The sequence below is a fragment of the Felis catus genome, chromosome X (genome assembly GCF_018350175.1).
Source record: "Felis catus isolate Fca126 chromosome X, F.catus_Fca126_mat1.0, whole genome shotgun sequence".
Lineage (NCBI taxonomy): Eukaryota > Metazoa > Chordata > Mammalia > Carnivora > Felidae > Felis > Felis catus.
Genome location: NC_058386.1, coordinates 58670483 through 58697560, shown reverse-complemented (window position 1 = coordinate 58697560; position 27078 = coordinate 58670483). Strand labels below are relative to the sequence as shown.

The 27078-nt window shown below is 42.9% G+C and overlaps 1 protein-coding gene across 1 annotated transcript in view; it reads right to left on the bottom strand.

The window, feature by feature from the left end:
- NHSL2 (NHS like 2) overlaps positions 1-27078 on the bottom strand; it is a 274214-nt gene that overhangs the window by 119729 nt on the left and 127407 nt on the right. Inside the window, exon 3 of the mRNA XM_045051075.1 lies at positions 1755-1892. Within this exon, the coding sequence (XP_044907010.1) occupies positions 1755-1892 (138 nt within the window). The remainder of the gene's footprint in view (positions 1-1754; positions 1893-27078) is intronic.

Here is a 27078-nt window from a genome sequence, read left to right as displayed (position 1 = left end):
AAACCCCAGAACTAGACCCACAAACGTATGGCCAACTCATCTTTGACAAAGCAGGAAAGAACATCCAATGGAAAAAAGACAGTCTCTTTAACAAATGGTGCTGGGAGAACTGGACAGCAACATGCAGAAGGTTGAAACTAGACCACTTTCTCACACCGTTCACAAAAATAAACTCAAAATGGATAAAGGACCTGAATGTGAGACAGGAAACCATCAAAACCTTAGAGGAGAAAGCAGGAAAAGACCTCTCTGACCTCAGCCGTAGCAATCTCTTACTCGACACATCCCCAAAGGCAAGGGAATTAAAAGCAAAAGTGAATTACTGGGATCTTATGAAGATAAAAAGCTTCTGCACAGCAAAGGAAACAACCAACAAAACTAAAAGGCAACCAACGAAATGGGAAAAGATATTTGCAAATGACATATCGGACAAAGGGCTAGTATCCAAAATCTATAAAGAGCTCACCAAACTCCACACCCGAAAAACAAATAACCCAGTGAAGAAGTGGGCAGAAAACATGAATAGACACTTCTCTAAAGAAGACATCCGGATGGCCAACAGGCACATGAAAAGATGTTCAGCGTCGCTCCTTATCAGGGAAATACAAATCAAAACCACACTCAGGTATCACCTCACGCCAGTCAGAGTGGCCAAAATGAACAAATCAGGAGACTATAGATGCTGGAGAGGATGTGGAGAAACGGGAACCCTCTTGCACTGTTGGTGGGAATGCAAATTGGTGCAGCCGCTCTGGAAAACAGTGTGGAGGTTCCTCAGAAAATTAAAAATAGACCTACCCTATGACCCAGCAATAGCACTGCTAGGAATTTATCCAAGGGATACAGGAGTACTGATGCATAGGGGCACTTGTACCCCAATGTTCATAGCAGCACTCTCAACAATAGCCAAATTATGGAAAGAGCCTCAATGTCCATCAACTGATGAATGGATAAAGAAATTGTGGTTTATATACACAATGGAATACTACGTGGCAATGAGAAAAAATGAAATATGGCCTTTTGTAGCAACGTGGATGGAACTGGAGAGTGTGATGCTAAGTGAAATAAGCCATACAGAGAAAGACAGATACCATATGGTTTCACTCTTATGTGGATCCTGAGAAACTTAACAGAAACCCATGGGGGAGGGGAAGGAAAAAAAAAAAAGAGGTTAGAGTGGGAAAGAGCCAAAGCATAAGAGACTGTTAAAAACTGAGAACAAACTGAGGGTTGATGGGGGGTGGGAGGGAGGAGAGGGTGGGTGATGGGTATTGAGGAGGGCACCTTTTGGGATGAGCACTGGGTGTTGTATGGAAACCAATCTGACAATAAATTTCATATATTAAAAAAAAAAGCTCCCAACACTTCTAAAAAAAAAAAAAAAAAAAAGATCCCAGGCTCCCAGGCCCCACTCTCATACCCTGCACCTAGAAATATGAGTCCTATGCTGCCAAAGAAAACTGGGATTCTTTGAGCTTCCTGGTGCTTTGGATTCTGTGTTAAAACGATTGATCAGCCTTTCTCAACCTTTCACCCAGTGGCAGAGGCAACCCAGGTCTGGCATCTCCCAGCCCTCCACCCAGTGACAGAAAGTGGCCTAGGCAGACCTTTCCTTCACTGGTGGCACTAGCAGAGGTTGAGTGGGAGCCCTGTTGACACTGGGTTTCCAAGAGAGTTGGCTGGGTGAGCCACTCTCTGCTTTGTAGCCTTGTATCTCTCACTGTTTACCAAGAGCAAGAAGCCTGGGGACTCACCATCTGCTACCACTGGACCACTAGGAATCAAGTAGGAGCTCCACAGGCATCTGTCCTGGAAAAGTTTTCCTTCTTCACAGGTCTGGTGTCTCCCACCGCCACCTAGTAGTATCAGTCCTACAGAAGTGCACTCTGTTCCTGTGGAAAGCACCAGTTGGATGAGAAAAGTAGGCCAGAATAGCACTGCATGGGCTCTGAAAATGAAATTGTCATTGGAACCACAGCCCACAGAAGTGGGCTGGACCTACCTATGAAATCTATACAGAATGACTCTCTGCTAAAATAGAAGATTAAAATATGATCCAGATTCTTCTAACATAATATCTAAAAGGTCCAATATACACACAAAAAATCACTCATCATATCAAGAACCAGGAAAATCACAACATGAATGGTAAAAGACATATGCTGATGTCTTTTGGCATATGTCAGATGTTGGCATTAATGAATAAGAATTTTAAAGTAGCCATCATAAAAAGCTTTAACAAATACTTTTGAAAAATAAAAATAGAAAATCTCAACCAAAGTAATAGAAGATAAAAAAGAACCCAATAGAAATTATAGAACTGAAAATACAATAACAAAAACTCACTAAATAGGCTCAACAGAAGAAAGAATATGACAGAGGAAAGGATCAGTGAACTTGAAGGTGGAACATAGAAATTATAGATCCTGAATAGCAGAGAGAAAATAGACTGAAAACACACGAACAGAGCATCAGAGAACTGTGGGACAATAACAAAAGATTTAAGATTTATATCATCAGAGCCCCAGAAGGAGACAAGAAATAAAGTGAGACTAGAAATAAAAGTGAAAGCTCCCTAAATTTGGTAAAAGACATAAGCCTACAGATTCAAGAAGGTAAGCAAACCCAAATAGCATACACCCAAAGAAATTCACACCAAGAAAAGTTATTTAAAAACTTCTGAAAATTTAAAGACAAAGACAAAAGTAATCAGAGAAAACAATCCATTATCCACAGTGGACAAACATTTCAACTGAGCAAATTTTTCATCAGAAATCATGGAATCCAGAAAAAAAAGTAGCACATTTTTTAAGTACTGAAAGAAAAGTGCTGTCAACTTTGAATCCTACATCCAATGAAAATATCTTTCAGGAATGAAGGGGAAATCAAGACATTCTCAGAGGAAGGAAAGCTAAGAGAATTTGTCATCAGGAGACCTACTCTGGGAGAATAGCTAACGGAAGCTCTCTAAACACAGGAAATGATTAAAGAAGGAATTTTGGAACATCAGGAAGGAAGAAAGCACATGGTATGCAGGAATATGAATAAATACAGTAGGGTTTTCTTCTCTTAAATTTTCTAGATTATGTTTCATGGTTGAAGAAAAAAACTATAATACTGTCTAATGTAGTTCTAAATATATGTAGAAGAAATATTTAAGACAATTATAAATGGAGGTAGGTTAAAAAGTCATAAAGGGAAGTAATATTTCTACACTTCACTTGAACTGGTGAAGTGACAACACCAGCAACTGTTTATAATATAATATAATATAATATAATATAATATAATATGATATGATATGATATGATATGATATAATATAATATAATATAACATAACATAACATAATATAATATAATATAATATAATATAATATAATTCCCTACAGCAAAGTTATACAAAGAGACATACTCAAAGACACTACAGATACATCAGAATAGAATTCTAAAAAGTGTTCAAGTAACCCACATGAAGACAGGAAAAGGAAAACAGAAAACAAAAAATAAAGTGGCAAACTTAAGCACTAACATATCAATAATTACAGTAAATGCAAATGGTCTATATATTAAAACTGAAAGATACAGATTAGCAGAGTGGACTAAAAAACATAACCCAGCTACATCTTGTCCACAAGAGACTCACATCAAATATAACAATATACGTAGGATGAAAGGAAGATGATAAAAGATATGTCATGCAAACATTAATTTTAGAAAGCAACAGAGACTGTATTGATATCAGATAAAGGAGACTTTAGAATTAAGAAAATTACAAAGAAAAAAAGACATTACCTATGATGAAAGGATACATCCACCAGGAAGTCAGCAATCCTAAATGTGTATATAAAAAATAATAGAGCTGCAAAATACAAGAAGCAAAAGCTACCAGAGCTGAAAGCAGATATAGGTGGATCCACAATTATAACTGGGGACTTACAAATTCCACTTGCAATAATTGATAGACCTACTACACAGAAGAACTCAACAACACAATCAACTCATAGGATCTCACTTACATACATAAAACACTCCACCCAACAAGAACAGAGTACACATTTTTCTCAAGCATTCATGGAACACCCATTAAGATGAAGTGTATCCTAGAATATAAACAAACCTCAATACATTAAAAATATCTGAGGGGAACCTGGGTGGCTCAGTCAGTTAAGTGTCTGACTCTTGATTTCGGCTCAGGTCATGATCTCACAGTCGTGAAATTGAGCCCCGTGTCGGGCTCTGTGCTGGATGTGGAGCCTGCTTAAGATTCTATCTCTCCCTCTCTTTTTGCCCGTTCTCTGCTTGTGCTCTCTGTCTCTCTTTCAAAACTTAATGAATGATTTTGGTTTGAATGCTCCTGGTTTGCAAACTGTCTTTCTGGTGTGTGCACAATAAACTTCTACTAATTGCTACTTCAAAACAAAAACAAAAACAAAACAAAACAGAATGAATGAATTAATGAATAAATAAATATAAATATTTGAAGTCATATTGAGTGTGTTCTCTGACTATAATGGAATCAAAACTAAAATCAATTTTAAAAAGACAACAGGAACATCTCCAAGCATGTAGAAATTAAACAACACACTTCTAAATAATCATGGGTCAAAGAGGACGCCTCAAAGAAAAAATTTAAATACACTGAACTTGGTAAAAATTAAAATACAACATACCAAATTTGTGGGATCTAAAACAGTACTTAGAGGGAAATTTATGGCACTAAGTGCTTATATCAGTAAAGGGGAAAGGCCTTAGATCCATAATTTGGAAGTTCCTTCCCCAAGAAAGTAGAAAAGAAAAATAGACCCAAAGCAAGAAGATTTAAGGAAAGAATAAAGATAAGAGCAGAAATCAATGAAATTGAAAATGAAAAAGTAACTGAGCAAAAACAATGAAAAAAAAGCTGGCTCAAAAAAAATTAACAAAATTAATAAACCTCTAGCAAGACAAACAAAGGTGAAAAAGAGAGAAGACACAGATCATCAATATAAGGAATAAAACAGGGATATCAGCACAGATCCTGAAACCATTAAAGATAGAATAAGCAAATATTATGAACAACTTAATACTCAAATTCAACAGCTTAGAAGAAATGGACCAATACTTCAAAACCACAAATTAACAAAGCTCAATCAAGAAATGGATTGTCTGAATAGTTCTATGATTTAAAAAATTGAATTCAAAATTTGAAAAGCTTCCAAAAAAGAAATCTCCAGACCAAGGTGATTTCATTGGAGAATTCTACCAAACATTTAAAGAAAAATTAACACCAATTTTACACAGTTTTTTTACAGAAAATAGAAAAGGAGGGAACACTCCCCCAATTCATTTATGAGGTCAGTATACAGACCAATGGCACAAAATAAAGAACCCAGAAACAGACCCACAATATACACCCAACTGATTTTGACAAAGGTGCAAAAGTAATTCAATACAGGAAGGATAGCTCTTTCAACAAATGGTACTGAAAGAATTGAGACCCACAGGCAAACGAACAAACACCCAAAATCAAATCAAAATGAAACAAAACAAAAATACCTCCAAACAAAACAAAACAAACAAACAACTTCAGCCTAAACCTCACACTTTACAAAAGAATGAATTAACTCAAAATGGGTTAGAGAAAATCTAAGGTGAGACAAAGAGTTCTTGGACTTGATGCTGAAAGGACAAGGCATAAAAGGAAAAATTGAAAAATTTTATAAATTCAACCTCATTAAAGTTAAAACTTTTTGCTCTGTAAAAGCCCATGAAAACACAAGTTGCAGAGTAGTGGAAAGTATTTGCAAACCACATAGTTAACAAAGGACTAGTATCTAGAATACATAAAGCACTTTCAAAACTCAAAAGTAAAAAAAAAAAAATGAACAATTCAATTAGAAAATGGACAAAAGCCATGAACAGACATTTCACTGAAGAGGATATACAGATGGCAAATAAACTCATGCAAAGATGTTCAACATCATTAGCCATTAGGGAAATGTAAGTTGAGGCCACAGTGCAGTATCACCACACCTATCAGAACGGCTAAACTTATGGGAATGCAAGCTGGTGCAGCCACTCTGGAAAACAGTATGGAGGTTCCTCAAAGAACTAAAAATAGGGGCACCTGGGTGGCTCAGTCTGTTAAGTGTTGGACTTCAGCTCAGGTCATGATCTCGCACTTCGCACTCTGTGACTTTGAGCCCCACATCAGGCTCTGTGCTGACAGCTCAGAGCACGGAGCCTGCTTCGGATTCTGTGTCTCCCTCTCTCTCTCCCCTCCCCCACTCGTGCTATGTCTCTCTCTCTCTCAAAAATCAATAAATGTTAAAAAACTTTTTTTAAAAACCTAAAAATAGAACTACCCTACGACCCAGAAATTGCACCACTAGGTATTTATCCAAGGGATACAGGTGTGCTGTTTTGAAGGGACACATGCACCCCAATGTTTATAGCAGCACTATCAACAATAGCCAAAGTATGGAAAGAGCCCAAATGTCCATCAATGGATGAATGGATAAAGAAGATGTGGTATACATAAATACACACACACACACACACACACACACACACACACACACACAATGGAGTATTACTCGGCAATCAAAAAGAATGAAATCTTGCCATTAGCAACTACATGGATGGAACTGGAGGCTATTACGCTAAGTGAAATTAATCAGTCAGAGAAAGACAAATATCATATGACTTCACTCATATGAGGACTTCTGCATGTCTGCCTCTCCCTCCAAGTGTTAAATTACCTGAACTCCTTTAGAGATAGAACCATGGTTTACTCATGTTTTTGACTCTAGAGCTTGCCATGAGGTAGGGGCACAACTGATGTCTGGTGCATGGACAAAAGAAATTAGAGATCACTTTAAATCCTGTGAACAATTCTCTCCTCACTAAGGGGGCTGGACCTGGGAATATTTGAGAGCACGCCTTTACCGGCACCCCACAAGGCTGGGCTGGGTAGACCGGTGGACCTGGCTCTCTTTGATACTCCATCACAACCACTGGTGTGCTAGAGCCAGTTTGTCCTTCCTCACCGGAGCCAATTGTTAAATTTTTAGAATTTTGCAAGCCAGTTATTAAACTGTAGCTTGAAATCAGCCATGGTGGGAATATTTATGCCACAAAAATTGGCAGACACTACAAAGCCCAGCACCCCCACTACACACACCAGAACTGGCTGTTAAACATTTACCAGTACACCACTGAACACAAACATTTGGTTGTAGCACTTTGGGACATGTAAATAAAGAACACCAAGGGGAAGGGGCAAAAGTGAGCCTTCTGTGGTGCTTTAGATGTTCTATACTTTGATCTGGGTGGTGGTTACACACATGTATACGTATGTAAAAATTCATTGAGCTGTGCATTGACAACTAGTGTACTTTATGCAATTTACTGCGTGTATGTTTTCCTGAATGAAAATAAACTCCCAAGGTACCCAAAGAGCTGTGGATTGATCCTGGATGCCCCCTGCAGGGATCCCACTTACAAAGATGCATGATGAGCCCCGGCCATATTGATCTGCGTCACAGATGATGCAGCTCTGTTCAGCGCATTATCTATTGCACAGGAGGGGGCAAACGTGGTACAAGTAGCTGCTGGCATCAGGGATCCGAATCCCTTAGCATCTTTTCTTCGTCACTGTTGCTGTCATCTCTCACCTACGTTATTCCTGGCCCTGTGGCTAGAGATGGTGCTGTTTGCTGACGGGCAGCATGACTCACTACTCAGCAGATCATTTTTCTAATTAAGTGGAGAGATGGATGGATATTTTCCCATACTTGGGCAGAAGCCTCACTCGCTTGGATCTTTTTACTGGAGTCACTCAGCTTTACATTTCAGGGGAAATTTTCTCCACTTAAAAGAAAATAGTACACAAAAGCTGCTGCTCCCCTCAGATGATGAGACTTGTAGAGAAAATGGAGAGGAAACATTTCTCAAAAATACACACTCACCAGGGAGAGGAAGCAACCTTTACTGAGTTTCTTCCATGAAGTTGTTCTAGATGGGAAGGCCCAGCTCCCTATTTTATCTCTAGAATGCTGGCTGGCATTTAACCTTTCCAACACAATCCCCCTGCTTTCCCTTCCCCCTTCCCTTCAGCAACCCAGCTGAACAACTTGCTTCAGGCAGCTGCTTTATTCTGGGAAGGAATGACAGGAACTTGCAGGCAGAGCCTGTGATCCAGGAAGTGGGCATCACACGTGAGAGGGCAGAGGGTCCTACCTGCAAGAACAGGAGGTCTGGCTCTGTGACAGCCCTTCATGGGAGTCAGGAGCAGCCATGGTGGGACTTGAAGGGTGAACAAGGGATAATAAGTTTGCAGAGTGTCGACATCATAGCCTCGAGAAATCACACAGTCCATTCCCCATCTCCGTTCCAGGCTCAGAAATAACCCCTCAGATAAGCCTAGCTCAAGCCCAAAACGGCCAGAGTGCAGTGTAGACAGATATTGCTAGGCAGGTTTGTTTTTTAAGTAGGGTGGTGGTAGTTCCTGGCAGTCCCACTCAGCCCCTCTTAGCCAGCGTCACGAAACTCACACATCCACTCACCCTACTCCCATTTCTGCCCAAGCAGGGTGAGCAGACCTTAGCATTGGTCTCATTGCCCCTTCACTGTATTCATTGGGCCCTTATGCAACCTGCCAGTTATGAGACCAAGCCTGAATCCTAATCCTACTAGGATAGGGTTATACTTCCCACCCAGCTTTTGCCAGACTTTTTTCATAGGAGCTACTTCCTATAACACACACACACACACACACACACACACACACACGCACAGAGACGCGCGCCTGTCTGTGCCATGCCTAAGCCTTCCACATCCAACGGACCACCTAAGAACCGGTATTCACAACCCCACCCCTTCCTCAACAGCCTAGGTGGCTGAGATCCCAGAATGCCTCCTGCCCAAGTTATGACAACTCACTAAGTCAAGAAGAACAGTCCTCAGATGTTTTTGGCAAATCCAACCAATGCTTGGCCCACATTTGATGCTGAAGGCCCAACCAGGGGCCCAGCTCTACCCCTAATGTCTAAAGATGCGCCTGACTGCCCCTTCTGCCTGGGAGGGGTTAGGCTAAACTTTTGCATCCCTGCTGATTCCTGATCTTCAAAGTCCTCCCCAGTGGTTGAGGTCATGTTTGGGGCTCAGGCCCAAGTCTCTTTCAAGAGAAAACAATCGTCAAGTGAGACTTACCTACTCTAGTGCCAACAACATCAGCACTTATCATGCCCTCATCAGGTCACCTGAGTGCACTAGAAGCTGGTGCCTCTTCCACTCTCAAATGGGCTGGGATGTGGGTGAGGGAAGGGAGGAATAGAGACCTGGCAAAGGAGGTCAGGTGGGAGGACCAGCTGCCATATTGGGTTGTCAGTTTTTCCACATAGGCAACGGGCACCAATAGGCATTTAACAGATGTTTGTTGAATACATATACAAATAAATGCATGGATGAATCCTAAAATATATAGGGAAAACATTCTTGAGCTTACAGAAATCTCTATCACCAGCCCAGTTTGCCTTCTCTACCTCTTTCTTTGTGTTCCCATCTTTCAGGTAAGTATCATTAAGTCCTTTTCTCTGAAGTGTAAACTGAGTCCTTAAAAATTAAGAACCTTGCTTGTCATCATCCCAGAAAGGTGAAAACAAGCCCAAGAAGACCTTACAATGGCTCCTGAGCCTCGGCAAATGCAACTCGAGCAGACTGAATCCCATTTACCTCATCTGAGAGGTTACATGCCACCAGAGTATCATGGACAGACAGATGGCTGGGGCTGGATGTATTCCCATCTGCCTTTCTCATGAGGTTCCCAGCACCTCTCTGGCTTCAGTTCCTCCAGCAGCAAACTCAACACTCCACAGTCCCAAACTCCCACCCAGCAGGGGTTGAGTAGGCAACTCACAAGTGGGGCAGGGGGACAGGCTGCATGGACCAAGCCTCTCTGAGCCTACAGACACCCGAACACAGAGCCCCTGGCGGAATCACCAAGAGGATTGTGGCCAAAGCCAATCCATCTTCTTCCTGACTCAGTTACCAAGGTTCTTGGAGGTCCTGAGGGCCCCCCTCCCATTTCCCACCAGGTCCGTATTGGACTCCCCAGACCTCACTGAAAGGGCGAAGGTTAAAACGTCCCAGCCACGTACCTAGTCATTCCAGCAACTTGCCCAGCAGTCCTCCAGATCGTGTGCTCGGGAGCTGGAGGAGGGACAAGGTGAGAGGACAAGGCTGCTGGGGAAAGCCCTGGGCTCCGTAACCTCCTGGCCAAGTTAACAGACTTTCCAAACTAAGGCCGGAGGAGGGACGAGCAAAGGAGAGAAAGGAAAGGAGGCAGGACCAAAGCTAACCCTTTCTTTTTTCTTCCTAAACTCAATCCAGATTCGCCTTCTGAGGGTTGCTTGAAACTGATCCCCGCGGCTCTGACTCGTCCTTTCTTAAAGACATAGTCTCCACTTTGGGGCGGGTGGGGGGGAGGGGAGAGAGGAAAATCTCACCTAGCCAAAATATGTCCCAGAACAAAAGATGGGGGGAAGGCAACACGATCACAGAACCCCAAATGTCCCACACCTGCACTCTTGATTCAGACTCAGAGCTAGAGGGTTCTTTGACATTCTCTCAGAACAGCCCACTCAAGACCTCTTCTGGGTGACTCAGGAGACCCTGTTAGAGACACAGGGCCATGGTGGGGAGTTGGTCAGTTTCCAGGAACTGGAAGATTAGGAGCCAAAGCTGAGTGTGGGAAAAGGAGCACAGGATGAGGAGTCCTGCCTCTACCACTGCTCCCTATGTCACTGAGAACAAGTCACCTTCCTCCTCTCTGCCCCTGTTTCCTTTCTTGACATGTGAAAACATAATAATCACAGCCCTGCTGAGCTCCCAGCTTGCTGCAGTCTCCTGTTACAGCAGAAGGCAGCACCCTTAGGGACCTGGTATCTGATCCGGGTTCTGCTCTGGCTGCCAGATATTTACATGGACTGGAGTTGGGACCTTCTGCTGTGTTGGGTGAAGGTGGAATCTGGGTGTGAGCTTATGAGTGGGTAGATGGGGAGCCATTTTGTTTGTGTCTGGGAGAAGGAGGAGGAACAGACCGTCTCCCAGGTTCCTTGCAAGGTGTTAGCAACCCATCAGAAGCTACCGTTCGAGGGCACAGAAAGAGGCTGCGAGCACATCCTCATCTTGCCTTCACCCCCATATTTCCCATTTCCTTCTGTGGGAAAACCACCTAGGACATCATCCTGGTGGGGCCTGGAGCCAGGCTCTGGCCCTGGTGGCTCCACTGTAGCTCTTTCTTACTGTGGGCTCCAGCTCCTCTTCCTCCCTATAGCTGCCCACTTCCTCTCCATGCCTGGGCTTCTGTTCCTTTTCATCCTGTCTGCAGAGCAGGGCATGGTCTCCAAGCTTCTGCCTCCTTACTCATTGTCCCCAAAGAGCAGCACACAGCCCCATTTCCTTTTGAGGGCATAGCTCTTAGCTGTCTCTGCATTAGAATCTCCTGAAGAGCTTTGGAAAAAAGCTCCTAGTCGAGCCTCATCCCTGGAGTCAGGTCCTGTTAGTCTGGGGGTGGGGGTGGGGACTGGGCACTGCCATCATGAAAGCTCTGCAGATGATTTCAATGTGCAGTCAGAGGTGTGAACCACAGATTTGAGGGTTTCTGCTGCTTACTACATCTGGGAATCAGGGCAAGGGTGACCAGATAACAGGTATGGGGAAGGACAAAGGGTCAGCATCTCCCAAAGTTCTTCCAGAAGCCCCAGGCTCCCTCCATGCATCCCTCTCAGGAGAAGATAATAGCAATGGCTCACACCACAGTGTCAGGCACAGTGCCAAAGGCTTTTTGTGTTACTTCACTGAATCTTTACCACCACTATCATCTTAGGAGGTACCATTATCATCCTCATTTTATAGTTGAGGAAATTGAGGCATCAAATTGGTCTGTGAGTGTACAAGGGGCAGACCTGGGATTTGAACTCAGGCATGCAGCTGTCAGCTATTATTTTGCATCCCTCTGGGTGCAGTAGCATCAAGCCTGGTAATGTTCTCAGATGCTCCCCTTCTCCCTGGAAGTGCCCTCAATCTATACCTCACGTCTGAGGATGCTCTGGGGCTGAAAAAGTAGTGTCACCTAGTGTGCATTCAGGTGTCCTTTGACTTTGGGGGTCATTTGTATTTGAGGGAGCTGCATTTGAGGGCTGATATTAACCTTTCAAGGAAGACAGAGAGCTGCAGTAGTTACAAAGTGGACTCTGGTCAGACACACCTGGATGCATGTCCCAGCTTGGCCACTTACTTGATGGTGACTGTAGAGATAAGGCTCCTTCCTTGCTAGTCTTGGTTTCCTCATTTGTCAAGTGGAATAATCATACCCAGCTCATGGGGCTGCTGTGAAAGCATATAGGTGAAGTGCCTGGCACAGAGGGGTGCTCAGTGCACATGCTTCCCAAGTCTTCAGCCTACCCAATATCAGAAGAACCTTCTAGAGCATGCTGTGGACCCCTTTGGCGACCTGATGCTGCCTTTGTACACTTTCTTGGAAAAAAATGCTTTTTAAAAAATGTTTTTAATGTTTATTTATTTTTGAGGTGGGGGGGGGGAGGGCAGAGAAGAGGGAGACACAGAATCCGATGCAGGCTCCAGGATCCACGCTGTCAGCACAGGGCCTGACACGGGGCTCGAACTCACGAGCCACGAGATCATGACCTGAGCCAAAGTCAGATGCTTAGCCAACTGAGCCACCCAGGGACCCCAATGGATAAAATGCTTTTAAATGCATCCAATAAATTATGAAGGATTACAAAGGAAACTGATTACCGTATGCTGAAACACAATTTATAATCTAGTCATATGTGTATCTTGATTAACACATTCAATATAACAAGATCTAGTAGTGGGTCTAATGACTACCATAATTAAAAAAAATTTAAATATTTATTTTTGAGAGAGAGAGAGAACACAAGTGCAGGAGGGGCATAGAGAGAAGGGGACACAGAATCTGAGGTAGGCTCCTGGATGTCAGCACAGAGCCCAACGTGGGGTTCCAACACATGAACCGTGAGATCATGACCTGAGCCAAAGTCAGAAGCTTAACCAACTGAGCCACCCAGGTGTCCCTATGACTCTCATAATTTTGAGGTAGAGATGAGCATTCATGGTTTTTTGAGCTACCTGAAACAGGTGTAATGTGATATTAAAAGAGCTGTAATTCCACTGATGTCAGTCAACAGAGGCCACTAATAGCATTGCAGTTTATTGCTCTGGAGACAGATCAGCCTGCTCCTCTGCTCCTTAGGCTCATTAGCTGTGTGATCTAGTCCAATGTATTTAGCCTCTCTGTGCCTGTCTTCTAAGATGTAAAACAGGGGTTGCTAGGAGGATGTGCAGAGTTAATGAGCATATGTAAAGTGCTTAGATCCTCAACTAGGAGGGAGCAGATGCTCTTTAAGTGTTAGATCCTACTGTTTGTTTTTTTTTTTACAAATGGGCTTCTATAGATTAGGGTGTAGATCCAACCCCCAGGGCAAAGCGCTACCTTCAGCTAAGTTCCCCTACTATGCAAAATAACTCCCAACACCTCACGTAATACCATGCCATTTGTATTCTTTGGAGACCTGGGATCTTTAAATGTTTCCTTTAAAACTCATGCCAAGGCCAGGTCTTCTGAGGCCAAGAAGAGAGCTCCTTTTCAGGGACTGCCTGCCCTTGGGCTTTACCTCAGGAGAGTCCCCCAAGGCCTCTCCCTGTAGCCTCCCTCATGACTTCACTTGCTGTCCCCCCTCCCCCAGATGTCCAGGGCACTGCAGTCACTGGCTCTGCCATGCCCTGGGCCTCCCATTTAAGAGTCTGGGGGTTGCCTACAAACTTCTAACAAGCTAAAGGGCAATTTGGAAAACTGTAGCCTAACTTATTGCAGTTGTCATGGGTCAGGGAGGGGGTTGATCCCCCCTTTCACTGTGCAGATGTGGCAACTTAGTCGGGCCCTCTCTCCTTCCACTCTTCACCCACCTCCCCGACTTGAGTCCACTCTGCTGCTTGAGCCTTCCTAATCCATGCTTCTGTTCCCGTTGCATGCCAAGAATGTCAACAGCCTGGAGGAAGCTTACTGTTCATGAATCCAAGCTCCTTGAACACCACCCCACTCCACATCCTGCCAAGTCAGAGAGGAAGAAGCGGGGCTGTGGTAGGGGAATGGAACTAGCCAAGGTCTGATAGCCAGCAAGAGGGAGAACTGGCACTGAGACCCAGGTCAAGGGGTCACAGAATCTGAGTTCTAGAAAGAAGTTTAGTTTAGTGCCATTCCCATTACATCACCCACCTCTCAGAACCACACCCCCCTCCAAATCCTATTGTTTCAGGTAACAACTGGAAATGTTGTTTTTGTCAGAACCAGAATCACTACTTCCCCTTCTAGGCAGTCATTTTGGAAAAAGCAGACAATACTCCATCTCCTTCTCCCACTTCTCCCCCAGGCTTCTAAAGGTAGCCTTCCAGCATCTGTTGGCCCAACTTTCTTCCTTATCTGTTCTAGGCATGGACAGTCCCTGCCTGTTCATCAACCACGTTCCCAAATATTTCTACCATTCTGGGCCTCAAATCAGTTTGCCAATCTCATGTTATTAGACCTCCCTGTTGCCTTGAATCTCCTAGGATATACTAGACTGTGTCTGCCTGCCCTCTGTTGCCCTAACACCTGGTATCAGGCCTGGCATAGAATGGACATTCAGTCTTTAAGAAATGAGTGAATGAATGAAAGAAGATGCTTGTGTTGCAAGGGATAAAGAGAGGAATAAGACACAGATATCCCTGCCCTACAAGAGCTTAGAATGTACTTATGAAGACGATATATAAAATAATAGAAATATGTGAATAGAGAACGAGGCCGCCATATTTGACTTTCCCTGTAGACCAACCAGAGTTCTGGGGCACTGTAAATAGGTTGGAATACAAAAGCTGTTGGGTGCAAGGGCACGACAGTTCAGGTCAAGTCATAGAACAGCGTCTAGGATGAAAGTGGGCATGAAGCTAAACATCAGGCTGTAATAGAGCTGGGGACATTGGGAAAAGCAGATATGGTTTCCAAGAACCAGAGACACCAAGGTAGCAAAAGCAGGTTTGGAGTGGAAAAGAAAGATTCTGGAAATATGTCTTTGAGGTCTAGTGTGTAGCTGTAGAGTTTTGTTAGTAAACTAGAGGGGAAAGGGACCAGAGGCAGGAAGGTAGAGGATAGATGAGAATTATCTGAATGAGAATAGAAGCAGTGAGAAAGGAAAGACAGAGCCAGGGCAAAAATGGCTCCAAAAATGGAACCAATTCCATCTGGTGAGTCAGAAGCTGATGATATTGCCACTGAAATGGGCAAGTATTGGAAGGATGCGAGTGTGGCTTTAGGTCTTCTTACTCCTCAACTTCATGTATTCACTCATCAAACATTTATTCGACACCCACGACATAGCCCTCAACTGTGTGTGTGTGTGTGTGTGTGTGTGTGTGTGTACACATTCTAACCTCTAGGGAGAGAGCCTCTAGGGCTCTCCTGCCCCTTCGCCTTCAGGAAGCATAAGGGAGGGCAAAAGAGGCTCCTATATGTTTGCTACTCAGAGTGTGCTCTGTAAACAAGCTGTATCTCTATTACTTGGGAGCGTGTTAGAAAATGAAGAATTTCAGATTCCACCTAAAACCTTCTTAAATAGAGTTTGCACCTTGCTTCTTAAACTTTAACATGCAAACCATCATCTAGGGGCACCTGGTTGGCTCAGTTGGTTGAATATCTGACTCTAGATTTTGGCTCAGGTCATGGTCTCATGGTTCGTGGGTCCAAGCCTCAAATAAAGCTCCATGCTGGTGGTGTGGAGACTGCTTGGGATTTTCTCTCTCTCTCTCTCTCTCTCTCTCTCTCTCTCTCTAAGTAAATAAATAAAAACTTTAAAAAAAACCCATCATCTAGAGATCTTGTTTTCTATGTTGCTGGCCGATGGATCACACACTGAATAGCAAGGAACCAGGCCACAAAAAGGGACCAGTGTTCTGGGGATAGAGCTTTTCATTAGAGGGGCAAGGGGAAACTGATCAAGCTAGGGTTATGGGTTTATTTGGGGGGGCCCTTCAGGCAGGTGGGGAAGTATGTTTCTAAGCAGCCTCTCGCCATGTCCCCCAGAAAGCTGCTCAGTGCTGTCTCTGGTCTGGAGCAAGGCCTGGTGCTTCCCACATAATGTAGCCCAACTCTAGACAGGGTGAGCAAGCCACATAGGGCTTTGGGTCCAGAGCCACGCTTCCAAATGAAAAGTCCTCTGAGTCCTTTGAGGTCTTAGCATGATGATCTACAGCTGGCTAAAGAATTGGAGTTTTGGGGTCCCAGACAACATGTCTTCCAATCAGAGACACAACTAATGGAGGATAAGAGAGGACTGCCCCCAGTTCATGCTTTGTTGGGAACCTAAGACTCACAGGGCAGCCATCTGGGACAGTGTGTTTTATGAGGTCACATGTAAGTAGATTTTAATGAAGGCATAACAAATCTACAAGGAAAATATATCAGGTAGTGAAAGTACAGGTGATTTTTATTTTATTCTGTGATACTTTTCTGGTTTGACCACAATTAACCTGTGTTAGTTAAAAAACCTGTAATTAACAAAGGCTTTATTGCAAAAATAAAATTAATACAAAGAAAAATCATGGCAATATACAAATAAGTGCTGACTTTCATGGTGCAATTGATTGTATGGGGATGCGAGAGGGACTTCCAAAGTGAAAGGCAGAGTGACAGGGTGGAAAAGAGGTGTCTAAGATTGCCGAGCCTTTATTCTGAAGTTGGGATGAGCCAAACTCAAAACCCAGATCTCCCAGAATGCAAAGCTGCTCAGCACTGGTCAGGCCCTAACCTGGGTAACTGTATTCACTTCTAGGATCAGAGAGTTTAGTACTAGAAGAATCTGAGTGACTACAGGGCCAACCCTATCCTTTTTTTTCTTACCAGATGGAATTGAGATGCAGGTGGGTAAGGACACTGAGGGCTCTGTACTTTGTTTTTTGTGTGTGTGTGTGCTGTTTTTAGCCTCAGGCCTTTTTTATTCTCTCATTTATGGTACAGCAGCAGCTAAGTGGTATAGAGTCTACTAGGAGTGTGGCAGAAAACACCCCAAGCCAACTCAAAATCCATAAGATGAAACAAACTTTCCCACCCTGGGGATCATACTCATTGACTGTCTACCAAACAGCAGGCCTTAGAAAGGTCACTGTTACCCTGGTTTCATAGACAAGAAAACAGACTTGGAGAAGTTAAGTGATTTGTTTAAGGCCATACAGCTATTAGATAGTGAGGCTGAATTCACTTTGAACCCAGGGCTGTCTGGATATGAACTTCAGCTCTCTACACTGCATCCTCTTCTTTGAAGTGTGTTAGGGGAAAGAGTGTGGGCTGATGAGGAAGAGGCTAGCTCAACGTGGGATGAAAACAAGGGTTTTGGCACAGGCAGTATTTTATTATTTGTGCTCCAACACACCAGCACTTCAGAAAACAAATTAAGATGGGGTAAAGGCAGGACTTCTGGACTTGCTGAGTCCAGATCATAGTGTGGCCACATGTTTGCCAAGTGCCTTCAGTTCCCTGCCATCAGTCCCTGGTTTCCTTCCGGAGGGGCTTAAAACAACTGATCCCTAACATCCCTACGAACATTCTGGAACTTGGTAAAGAGTTACAAGTCTCTTCCTCAATAGGGTATGCTTTTCCCAGTTGGAAGAAACCTATCCTTTACTGGGAGCCAAATGAAAGCCACCTGAGTCTTCCCTTTCACAAAGACAGGGTCTTGCTATTAAGGGTCTCCCAGAAGAAAGGTTTCAGAACTCCTGTAAACAGAAGGCTCTTCTTCTAACTTCTTCTATTCCTTCCTGCTGTTTAAGCCTTCAGTACACTGACCTTTCATTAATGTACCTTTGTGTCCTATGAAAATATGGCCTCTCCTTCTCATGGTATAAAATGCTGATGTCAGTATTCTCGCACCAGGGTCTGCCCTTCACTGTCAAGTTGTCCTCAGGTGTACTCTCTAGATCCATCCACACTTTTCAACAGGTTAGAGCTAGTAGAGACCAATGAAGATCTTACATCTATATTCTAAAAACCATAATCCACTTTCATGTGCTGCCCATTGAAGAAGAACACAGTAGATGGAATATAACTGATGTCAAAATAGTGCATGTAAACGGGAGTTCGGTCCACATCTACCAGATACATAGCAGCCATTTTACTCAGGTCAGAAGACGTCTTAGAAAGAATATCATCTAGCTGCAGACAGACAGGATCCTCATCTCTCCCAAATCGGAGAACCAATACCTTCTCTGCAGTACTTTTTATTGCTTGGTCTACTTCTTTTTTGCTAGTTAGCTTGGGCAACAGGAAGCTCATCTTGCCATAATCCAAATATTTATCCTTACTGTCAATCTTTCTTTGTACAAGTCACCTCCTTCTCTTCCACTTGACTGTTCGCAACTCCGACCACTTCTCCAAAATGTCGGCACCCAGGCGGTTCCCGTCTTCTACACCAAAAGCAGCAACCCTAACTCAAAGTAACCCAGGGGCTGCTGCCTCCCAACTCTGGCGGACCACTTAAAAAACCGGAAACGGAAAAAGCGAGGGCTCTGTACTTTGGCACAGGCTCATCTCTCTGTCTCTATCATCCTCCCCTCTGGCCCTGTGTGCCCGCCCACTGTGTGTCTGGCACTGTTGTAGGCACCTGAGACACATCAGTGACAAAAAGTCCCCGCCCTAGTGTGCTGTGATTATGTCATAGCATTTATTTCTTCAGCAAAAATTCATGGAACACTTATGTGTGGGGCCCCGTGTGAGGCGTAGCTGTTTTAAGTTTGGGGTAACTGTCTGTTCATAGCTTTGGTCTCATCCATCCCCCCTCCTGTCAATGCTTTGTGGACAGTGAATAAATCAATGAATAATGACATGGCCAAGGTCACACAGCAACCTTGAGATGGTGCTGGCACTGAAACCCTGGTACCCTGATAGCTAGAGCACTTGCTCCTGCCCTTCATTACAGTCGGCCCAGATCTTTGTAAGTTCCCTCACCTTGGGTGGGAAAGGTCAGAGAGGAGAAGATCAAGGGCTGGCTCAGACTCACCTCAGCAGAACTATTTGGAAAGAGGAGACCCACCCTATCAGGGACCCTCTCCAGGAAGACTGGGTAAGTCGCCTGCTTCCAACAATTCTGCTCAAAAGCTTGGGGGAAGCAAGAAGAGTCACTCTCCAGTAGGACCCTGTCGGCTCCATCACTCTGCAGAGGAACTGATCATGTTTTTAAATACTTTTTTTTTAACGTTTATTTATTTAGAGAGAGAGAGTGGGGGGGAGAGGCAGACAGAGAGGGGGGGATAGAGGGAGAGAGAGAATCCCAAGCAAGCTCTGTGCTATTATCGCAAAGCCAGATGCAGGGCTCGGACTCGTGAACCATGAGATCATGACCTGAGCTGAAGTCGGACACTTAACCGACAGAGCCACCCCGGTACCCCAGGGGAATGATCATTTTTAGGTACATTTCATTTCTGTGTTAAAACAAAGCCACCACCGGGGCTGCAGGCTCAGAGACATTCCCCATCCACCCCCACGCCTGGGCCCCAGATTCTTTTCCTCTGAGCCAGAAGCAGCACCTGCCCATCGCAGCTGGAGCGGCTGCACTGCAGCTCCCTCTGCTGGGCGCTGGGCGGCCTTGGCTGTTCCATGGGGCGGAGGAGGAACGCGGGCGGGAGCGGGCCACTTCCAAGGAGCTTCTTGTTCCGGAGGTACTGAGGGACCATGACTCATTGTGCCGACTGCGCCCGCTCCAGTCGCCCCCGCAGCCTCGCCGCCTCTGCACCCGCTTGGTGACGCACCAAGATGGCCGGAGCTGCTCTGCGCACGAAAAGGAGCCCCGGGGAAGCCCCCCTATGGCAGCTGTGTGCCAGCACCTGCTCCGCCAGCCTGTGCTTAGCCCTGCTCCAACCCACCACGTTGTGGAAGCTTCCGGAGCTGGAAGACCCACTCACCACCACAGTGATTGAATCTTTACCAGTAACCTCAAATAGGGGTTGTTTTGTTACATGGCCTTCACGGAATGGGAAACTGAGGATGAGAGAAAGGTGAAGTGACGACCAGGGTCAAGAAGCTAAGAAGCGGGAGAAGCACTAGATTAACCAGTTATCCCTGACTCCAAAGTTCAAGGTGCGGTTTCCACAGCATCAACCTGCAGTGTCCTCCTAAGCAGCCCGCCTCCCCACAACACACACATACACAGAAAGGGAAGGTTGGACCACATCATAGAGGACCTTCAAAGTCAACCACTATAATAAACATCGACTATTTGGGAAATTAAAGAAAAACTACAAATGGTATTTGAGAAGAAAGTCAGGTGGGTGTTCAGCTTGACTCCGTAATCATGTTTTATTATGGAGTAGAGGATATGATCAGAGCTTTGAGTTAGGAAGATGCACCCAAAGGAAAAACAGATCAGAGAAATGGACCTACAGTAGTTCAGTAGCACTCAGTAGGGTCTAAGTAAGAATCATGAGAATGGGGGAAAAAAGAAACAGATCCAAGAGTGGGAAAAGAGTTAATGATAGATTGGATTTTAAAAGTGAGGTAAGTACAATCCATATAGCACTTTGTACCTCCTAGGGTATTTACTGCAATCGATTTTGCCTTCTTTACTAGAGTGATGTTTTGTTGGTCTTGTTAGATGCTAAGATCCATAGAGTAGTGCTGGTGTGGCTCAAGCCCCACTCCTGCCTTGGAGACCATGACCCTGTGGGGGGAAGGGGAGAGTACACATGTCTGGGGGCAGTGTCCATCCTGTCAGCCAGATAGAACATGGGAGGGCAGAGCTCCTTGTCCAGACAGCATCTGCACATGCCAAAGAACCCCTAAACCAGCCCCTATGTCCTCCTTGGGAAAAGTTTGGAGGGTTTTAGTTAAACTGCAAGGCTGCCTTATGCTACCAAATATCCTCCTTCAGTTCGCCACAGCCACTGAGTGGGCAGCTCTATCCCAAAGCCAAGGATCAAGACCTTGAAACTGGCTGTGAGTGCCTGCTGCCAGCTAGTGACACTGAATGAACATACCCCTGGGCAGGCAGCATGGCGCTATTGTGGTAGAATGGGCCATTTTTATTCGAGGGTAAATTATCCAGGCACCAGCACCCCCACCAAGACAGAAATTCCATAGAACTGGGGAATGTTATGTCAGCAGTGGACCCACAGGTAGCCAGATCCACCTCCATACCCACACTGTTAGTCTATCCAGAACATCAGGCCCAATAAGCCCAGCTACTAACCCAGCTCATCTTCCCCTATATACCCTATATGGATGGACACATCAATGAGAGCACCCTGCTGGGAATGGGTGGTTCCATAGTTCTCCAGGACCTCACCCTACAGAAAGCAGCATGTAATAGGGGGCTGCTCCTAATTCCTGGTACTTCCCAACCTCCACCATTCATACTTGCAGTCATCCTGGGCTCTCCCAGACAGAAAATCAGGACTCCACTGTCTCCTCATGTTACTATGTGCTGCTTGTCTACCTCATCCACTCCTCAGTCCCTTCCTTGAAGTCCAACGAAGTACATTATCAAGCCAGAATTTGGGGAGTTTTTTTTCTTTCTAATCAGGAGAAGGATTTGCCCCCACCTTGGGGTACCACTGAACAACAGACCTAGTGCCCAGAGTCCATGTTTCTAATAAATATTTACCCATGGAGTTTGAAGTACAGGCTTTTACAAATACATAGGAACAAATGTGTGGGGGGTGGGGTGAGAGGGTATTGTGTGGGTTATTTAGCCCCTAAGCATCTTTCATGTGAGCCCTGGTGTTCTTTGTGAAGGAGAACAAGTTGTATGGAAAAGAGGAGAAAAGATGTCAATTCTCCTTAAATTAATCTGTAAACTCATTACCATCCCAATCAAATCTGCACAGGAATTGTTCATAGAACCTGACAAACTGATTTGAACATCCATAATGAAGAGAATATTTACACGAAGAGCTAAAACAATTGTGGGGGGGGGACAATGAGGAATAATTTATTATACAAGGTATAAAATCTATAATAATTAATAAGATGTGATATTGGCACAGAAATAAACAAATGAATGAAAGAGAATAGAAAGCCCTCAAATCAACACATTTAAAGATACTAAATAAATAATCTAAGTGGTCTTTACAAGCCAATGGTGAAAGGATTGACTGTTCAATACATAGTATGGGAACAACTGGCTTTTCATTTGGAAAAAACTAAAATTAGATCCCTACTGCATTCTAAACACACACACACACACACACACACACACACACACACACACACACACAATTCCAGATAGCTCAAACAACTAACATAAGAAATAAAACATAGGGGTGCCTGGGTGGTTCAGTTGGTTAAGCATATAACTCTTAGATTTTGGCTCAGGTCATGATCCCATGGTTCGTGAAATCGAGCCCTACATTGGGATCTGCGCTGAAATGACAGTGCAGAGCCTGCTTGTGATTCTCTTTCTCTGCCCCTCCCCCACTCAAGCTCTGTCTCTCAAAATAAATAAATATTAAAAAAATAAAACATACCTATAACTACAATGGAAAATATATAGATGTAATTGTTTGTGACTTTGGTGTACAGAAATCCTTTTAAAACAACACACACACAACACACAAGGCATAAAGGAATGGCTGATAAATCTGAATCTACATCAAAAACACTTCTTAGATGAAAGACACCACCAATAAAGGCAAAAGACAACTGATAAACTGGGAGAAATATATTACTTGCAACATATGTATTAGGTAAAAAATTAATCTCTCTCTGTGTGTGTGTGTGTGTGTGTGTGTGTGTGTGTATAAGAGAGAGAGAGAGAGAGAGAGAGAGAGAGAGATTTCTGTAAATCAATAAAAAGGGAAACAACCCAAAGGAAATCTGGCAAAGTATATGGTCAACCTATTCAGGAGAGTTGCAATTAGCCAATAGACATTTGAAGAAATGCTCAACCTCTAGTAATCAAGTAAATGAAATGAAATAAAAACAACCATCAGATACCATTTTTCACCTGTCACTCTGGTAATTAAAAGTTTGATTTTATCAAGTGTTGGCATGGAGGTGAGCAAAACGGCTACCCTCATACACTCCTGGGTGGAGTACAGCATTACTGTCAGGAATTTGGAAGCACCTAGTAGTATGTAAAATACACATCTTCTATAACCCAGAGTGTGTAAGATGATTTACTTATTATTTAATTTATTCTATACATATATAATATAATGTATAATATATATTTACTAAATTATTGAAATAAAATGATTTAATAATTTATTTAATATTTAATTATTTAATATTTATTGAATGGATGTTTATTGAAATATCAGCCATCAAAATGTAGAAACAATCTAAGTTCATAAAATAGGTAAGTAGTTAAATAAACTGATAAAATTCATACTCTGCAAAATTAGTTAACATTTTAAAAGATTAAGTTAGGACTTCTGCTTCTGGGAAGACAGAGTAGATATACATTTCCTTATTCCTCCTAAGTAAAACTACAAACTACAAACTAAGTACAACCAAAACCCCTCAACAATATAAATAAAACAACACAAAAGACTCAGAAAGATCGAGGGAGGAAGGAACACCAGCGAGAGGCCTCAGAACTCGAGGAATGACATGTCGGTATGTTCCCTGGATCTCTGTTTTGCTTCATATATTTCAGAGTTGAAGCTCAAAAAGCTTGCAATCTGGAAACACCAATGGGTGCAGACAAAAGCAAAACCAAAAAGTCTGTGCCTCTAACCAAAGGAACAGAAAAGGAGATAGACTAGCAAGGTAGAAAATTCTAGACAATAACTCCTTTGCTTCAGCAAATATCACAGGAAGAAAAAAATGTGGCTCCATCCCCAACCCCACCTGCAATGGAAAGGTTGAAAAAACACTTCTACCCTTGCTAAGCCATAGCTAGGTACCCCAGGTACCCCAAACCTCCCTACTAGGATGATAGCAGAGAAGGCTGAGTGGGGAGCTGGGATAGACCCACTAAATGAAAAATCAGCAAGGATATAGAAGAACTCAGCGACACCCTCACCCAACAGGATCTAATTTGACATTTATAGAACACTCCATCCAACAACAGAATAATACCCATTCTTTTCAAATGCCCATGGAACACAGACTATGTTAGAGCACATCCTGTGCCATAAAACAAACCTTGACAAATTAAAAAACAATGAAAAGAAAATGGAATGTATTCTTTACCCATGATGGAATCGAAGCAGAGTCAACAATAACAGAGAGATAACAGGAAAATATCTAAACACTTGAAAGCTAAACAGCACAGTTTTAAATAACCTATGGGTCAGAGATGAAATCTCAAGAGAGATTTTAAAAATACATTGAACTGAATGAAAATGAAAATACAACATAGCAAAACTTGTGGGATGCAACTAAATCAATGTTCATTAAAGGGAAATCTATAGCACAAAATACTTACACTAGAGAAGAGAAAAGGTCTCAAATCAATAATCTAATTTCTTACCTTAAGAACTAGGGGGTGGGGATCAAAAATAGAGCCAAAGCAAACAGAAAACAGGAAATTAAAATAAGAGGAAAAATCAATAAAATTGAAAACAGGAAAACAATTAGAGAAAATCGATGAAGCAAAGAGCTGGTTCTGTGAAAAGATCAGTGAAATTGACAAACTCTGGTAAGACTGACAAAGAAAAAAAGAGAAAACACAAATTACTAATATCAGGAACAAAATGAATATCACTTCAGACCCCTCAGAAGTCAAAAGGATAATAAAGAAATACTAACAACAACTTTGCACACTTGGAGAATTTTGACAAAATTAACCAAGTCCTTGAAAAACACAAACTCCTAAAACTCACTCAATAGGAAATAGATGACTTGACTAACCCTGTAACTATTAAGAAAATTGAATTCATGATTTAAACACCCCAAAAAGAAATTTTCAGTTTCACTGGAGAATTCTACTAAATGTTAATACCAATTCTACACAATCTCTTCCAGAAAATAGAAGAGAAGAAAATGCTTCCTAACTTATTTTATGAAACCATTACTATCTTGATGCCAAAACCAGATGACAGTCATACACAAAAAAGAAAACTACAGACCAATATCCCTCATGAATATAGAAGCAAAACTTCTCAACACAACATTAGCAAATAGATTTCAGTAATATGTAAGAAGAATTATATACCATTACCAAGTGGGGTACATTCCAGGGATGCAAGACACTTTCAGTACTTCAAAATAAATCAATGTAATCCACCATATTAACAGACTAAAGAAGAGCAATCACATAATTGTATCAATGCAGAAAAAGCACTTAACAAAATCCAGCACCCATTATGATTTAAAAAAAAAAGCCTTTCAGAAATAGGAAAAGAAAGGAATTTCCTCAACTTGAAAAATAGCATCTATAAAAAACTTATAACTAACACTAAACTTAATGGTGAAAGACTGAATGCTTTACTCCTCAGATTAGTAACAAGGCAAGGATGTGTTAAAAAGAAAACCACAGGCCCCACAGGCACCTAGGCCAAGTCACCAAACCAGGGCTTAATCCATAACCTAACTGTACTTTCAACCTCCCTAGAAATGTAGTCTTAACTGGTGAGTCAGAAATTTTCTGATCAGCACCAATGAGGTAATCTGTCACATGGGTTCTCCATTCCCCAAAGGAAGATGAGGTAATCCACCTAATAAGACCTCCTGCCCTTCTCCTTCTAAGTTACAGTGAACTTGCCTTAAACAATCTTTTCCTTTCTTTTGATAACTTCTTATCCCACCCTCCTTCCTATATACCTACCATTTTGTACAACTCCTCAGAGCTCCCCTCTATTTGCTAGATGGGATGCTGCCCAATTCATGAATCACCTAATAAAGCCAATTAGGCCTTCAAATTTACACAGTTGAATTTCTGTTGTTTAACAGATGTCTGCCTTCACTACTCTAATTCAACATAATGCTGGAAGTTCTAGCCAGTATAATCAGGAAAGAAAAGGAAATGAAAGGCATATAAATTGTAAAGGAAGAAATAAAACTGTCCCTATTTGGGGGCACCTGGGTGGCTCAGTTGGTTAAGTGTCCAACTCTTGATTTTGGCTCAGGTCATGACCTCACAGTTTGTGAGATTGAGGCCTACATCAGGCTCCCCACTGACAGTGGAGAGCCTGCTTGATATTCTGTCTCTGCCTCTCTCTCTCTAAAAATAAATAAATAAACATTAAAAAAAAACCACTGTCCCTATTTGGAGAGGACATGATGGTACATATAGGAAGTCCCAAAGCTACAAATTCCTAGAACTAATAAGTGAGTTAAGCAAAGTTGCAGGATACAAGCATATACAAATAAATGGTATCTCTATATACTAGCAATGAAGAAATGGATGCCAAAATTAAAAATACAATACCATTTACAATTTCTCAAAATGAAATATTTAAAACTTATTATGTGGCTACAATAATAAAGACCTGGTGGCCTTTATGGTCCTGGTGGAGGGATAGATACATAGATCAATGGAGCAGAGTAGAGAACCCAGAAATCAGACCTACACAAATACTCCCAACTGATTTTCAGTGAAGGTGCAAAAACAATTCAATGGAAGAAAGATAGCTTTTTCAAATAGTGCTGGGGCACCTGCATGTAGGCAAAGCGGTGAACTTTAACCTGTGCAGTGGGTCGAATGGTAGCCTTCAAAAAAATATTGCTGCATCCTTATCCCCAGAACTTGTGACTGTTACCTTCCTTGAGAAAAATGGGTCTTTGCAGATGTCATTAAGTCAAGGATCTTCACATGAGAAGATTATTTTGGATAATCCAAGTGGGACTTAAATCCAATGACAAATATCCTTATGAAATGGACACACAGAGGGGCGCCTAGGTGGCGCAGTCGGTTAAGCGTCCGACTTCAGCCAGGTCACGATCTCGCGGTCCGTGAGTTCGAGCCCCGCATCGGGCTCTGTGCTGACCGCTCAGAGCCTGGAGCCTGTTTCAGATTCTGTGTCTCCCTCTCTCTGACCCTCCCCCGTTCATGCTCTGTCTCTCTCTGTCTCAAAAATAAATAAAC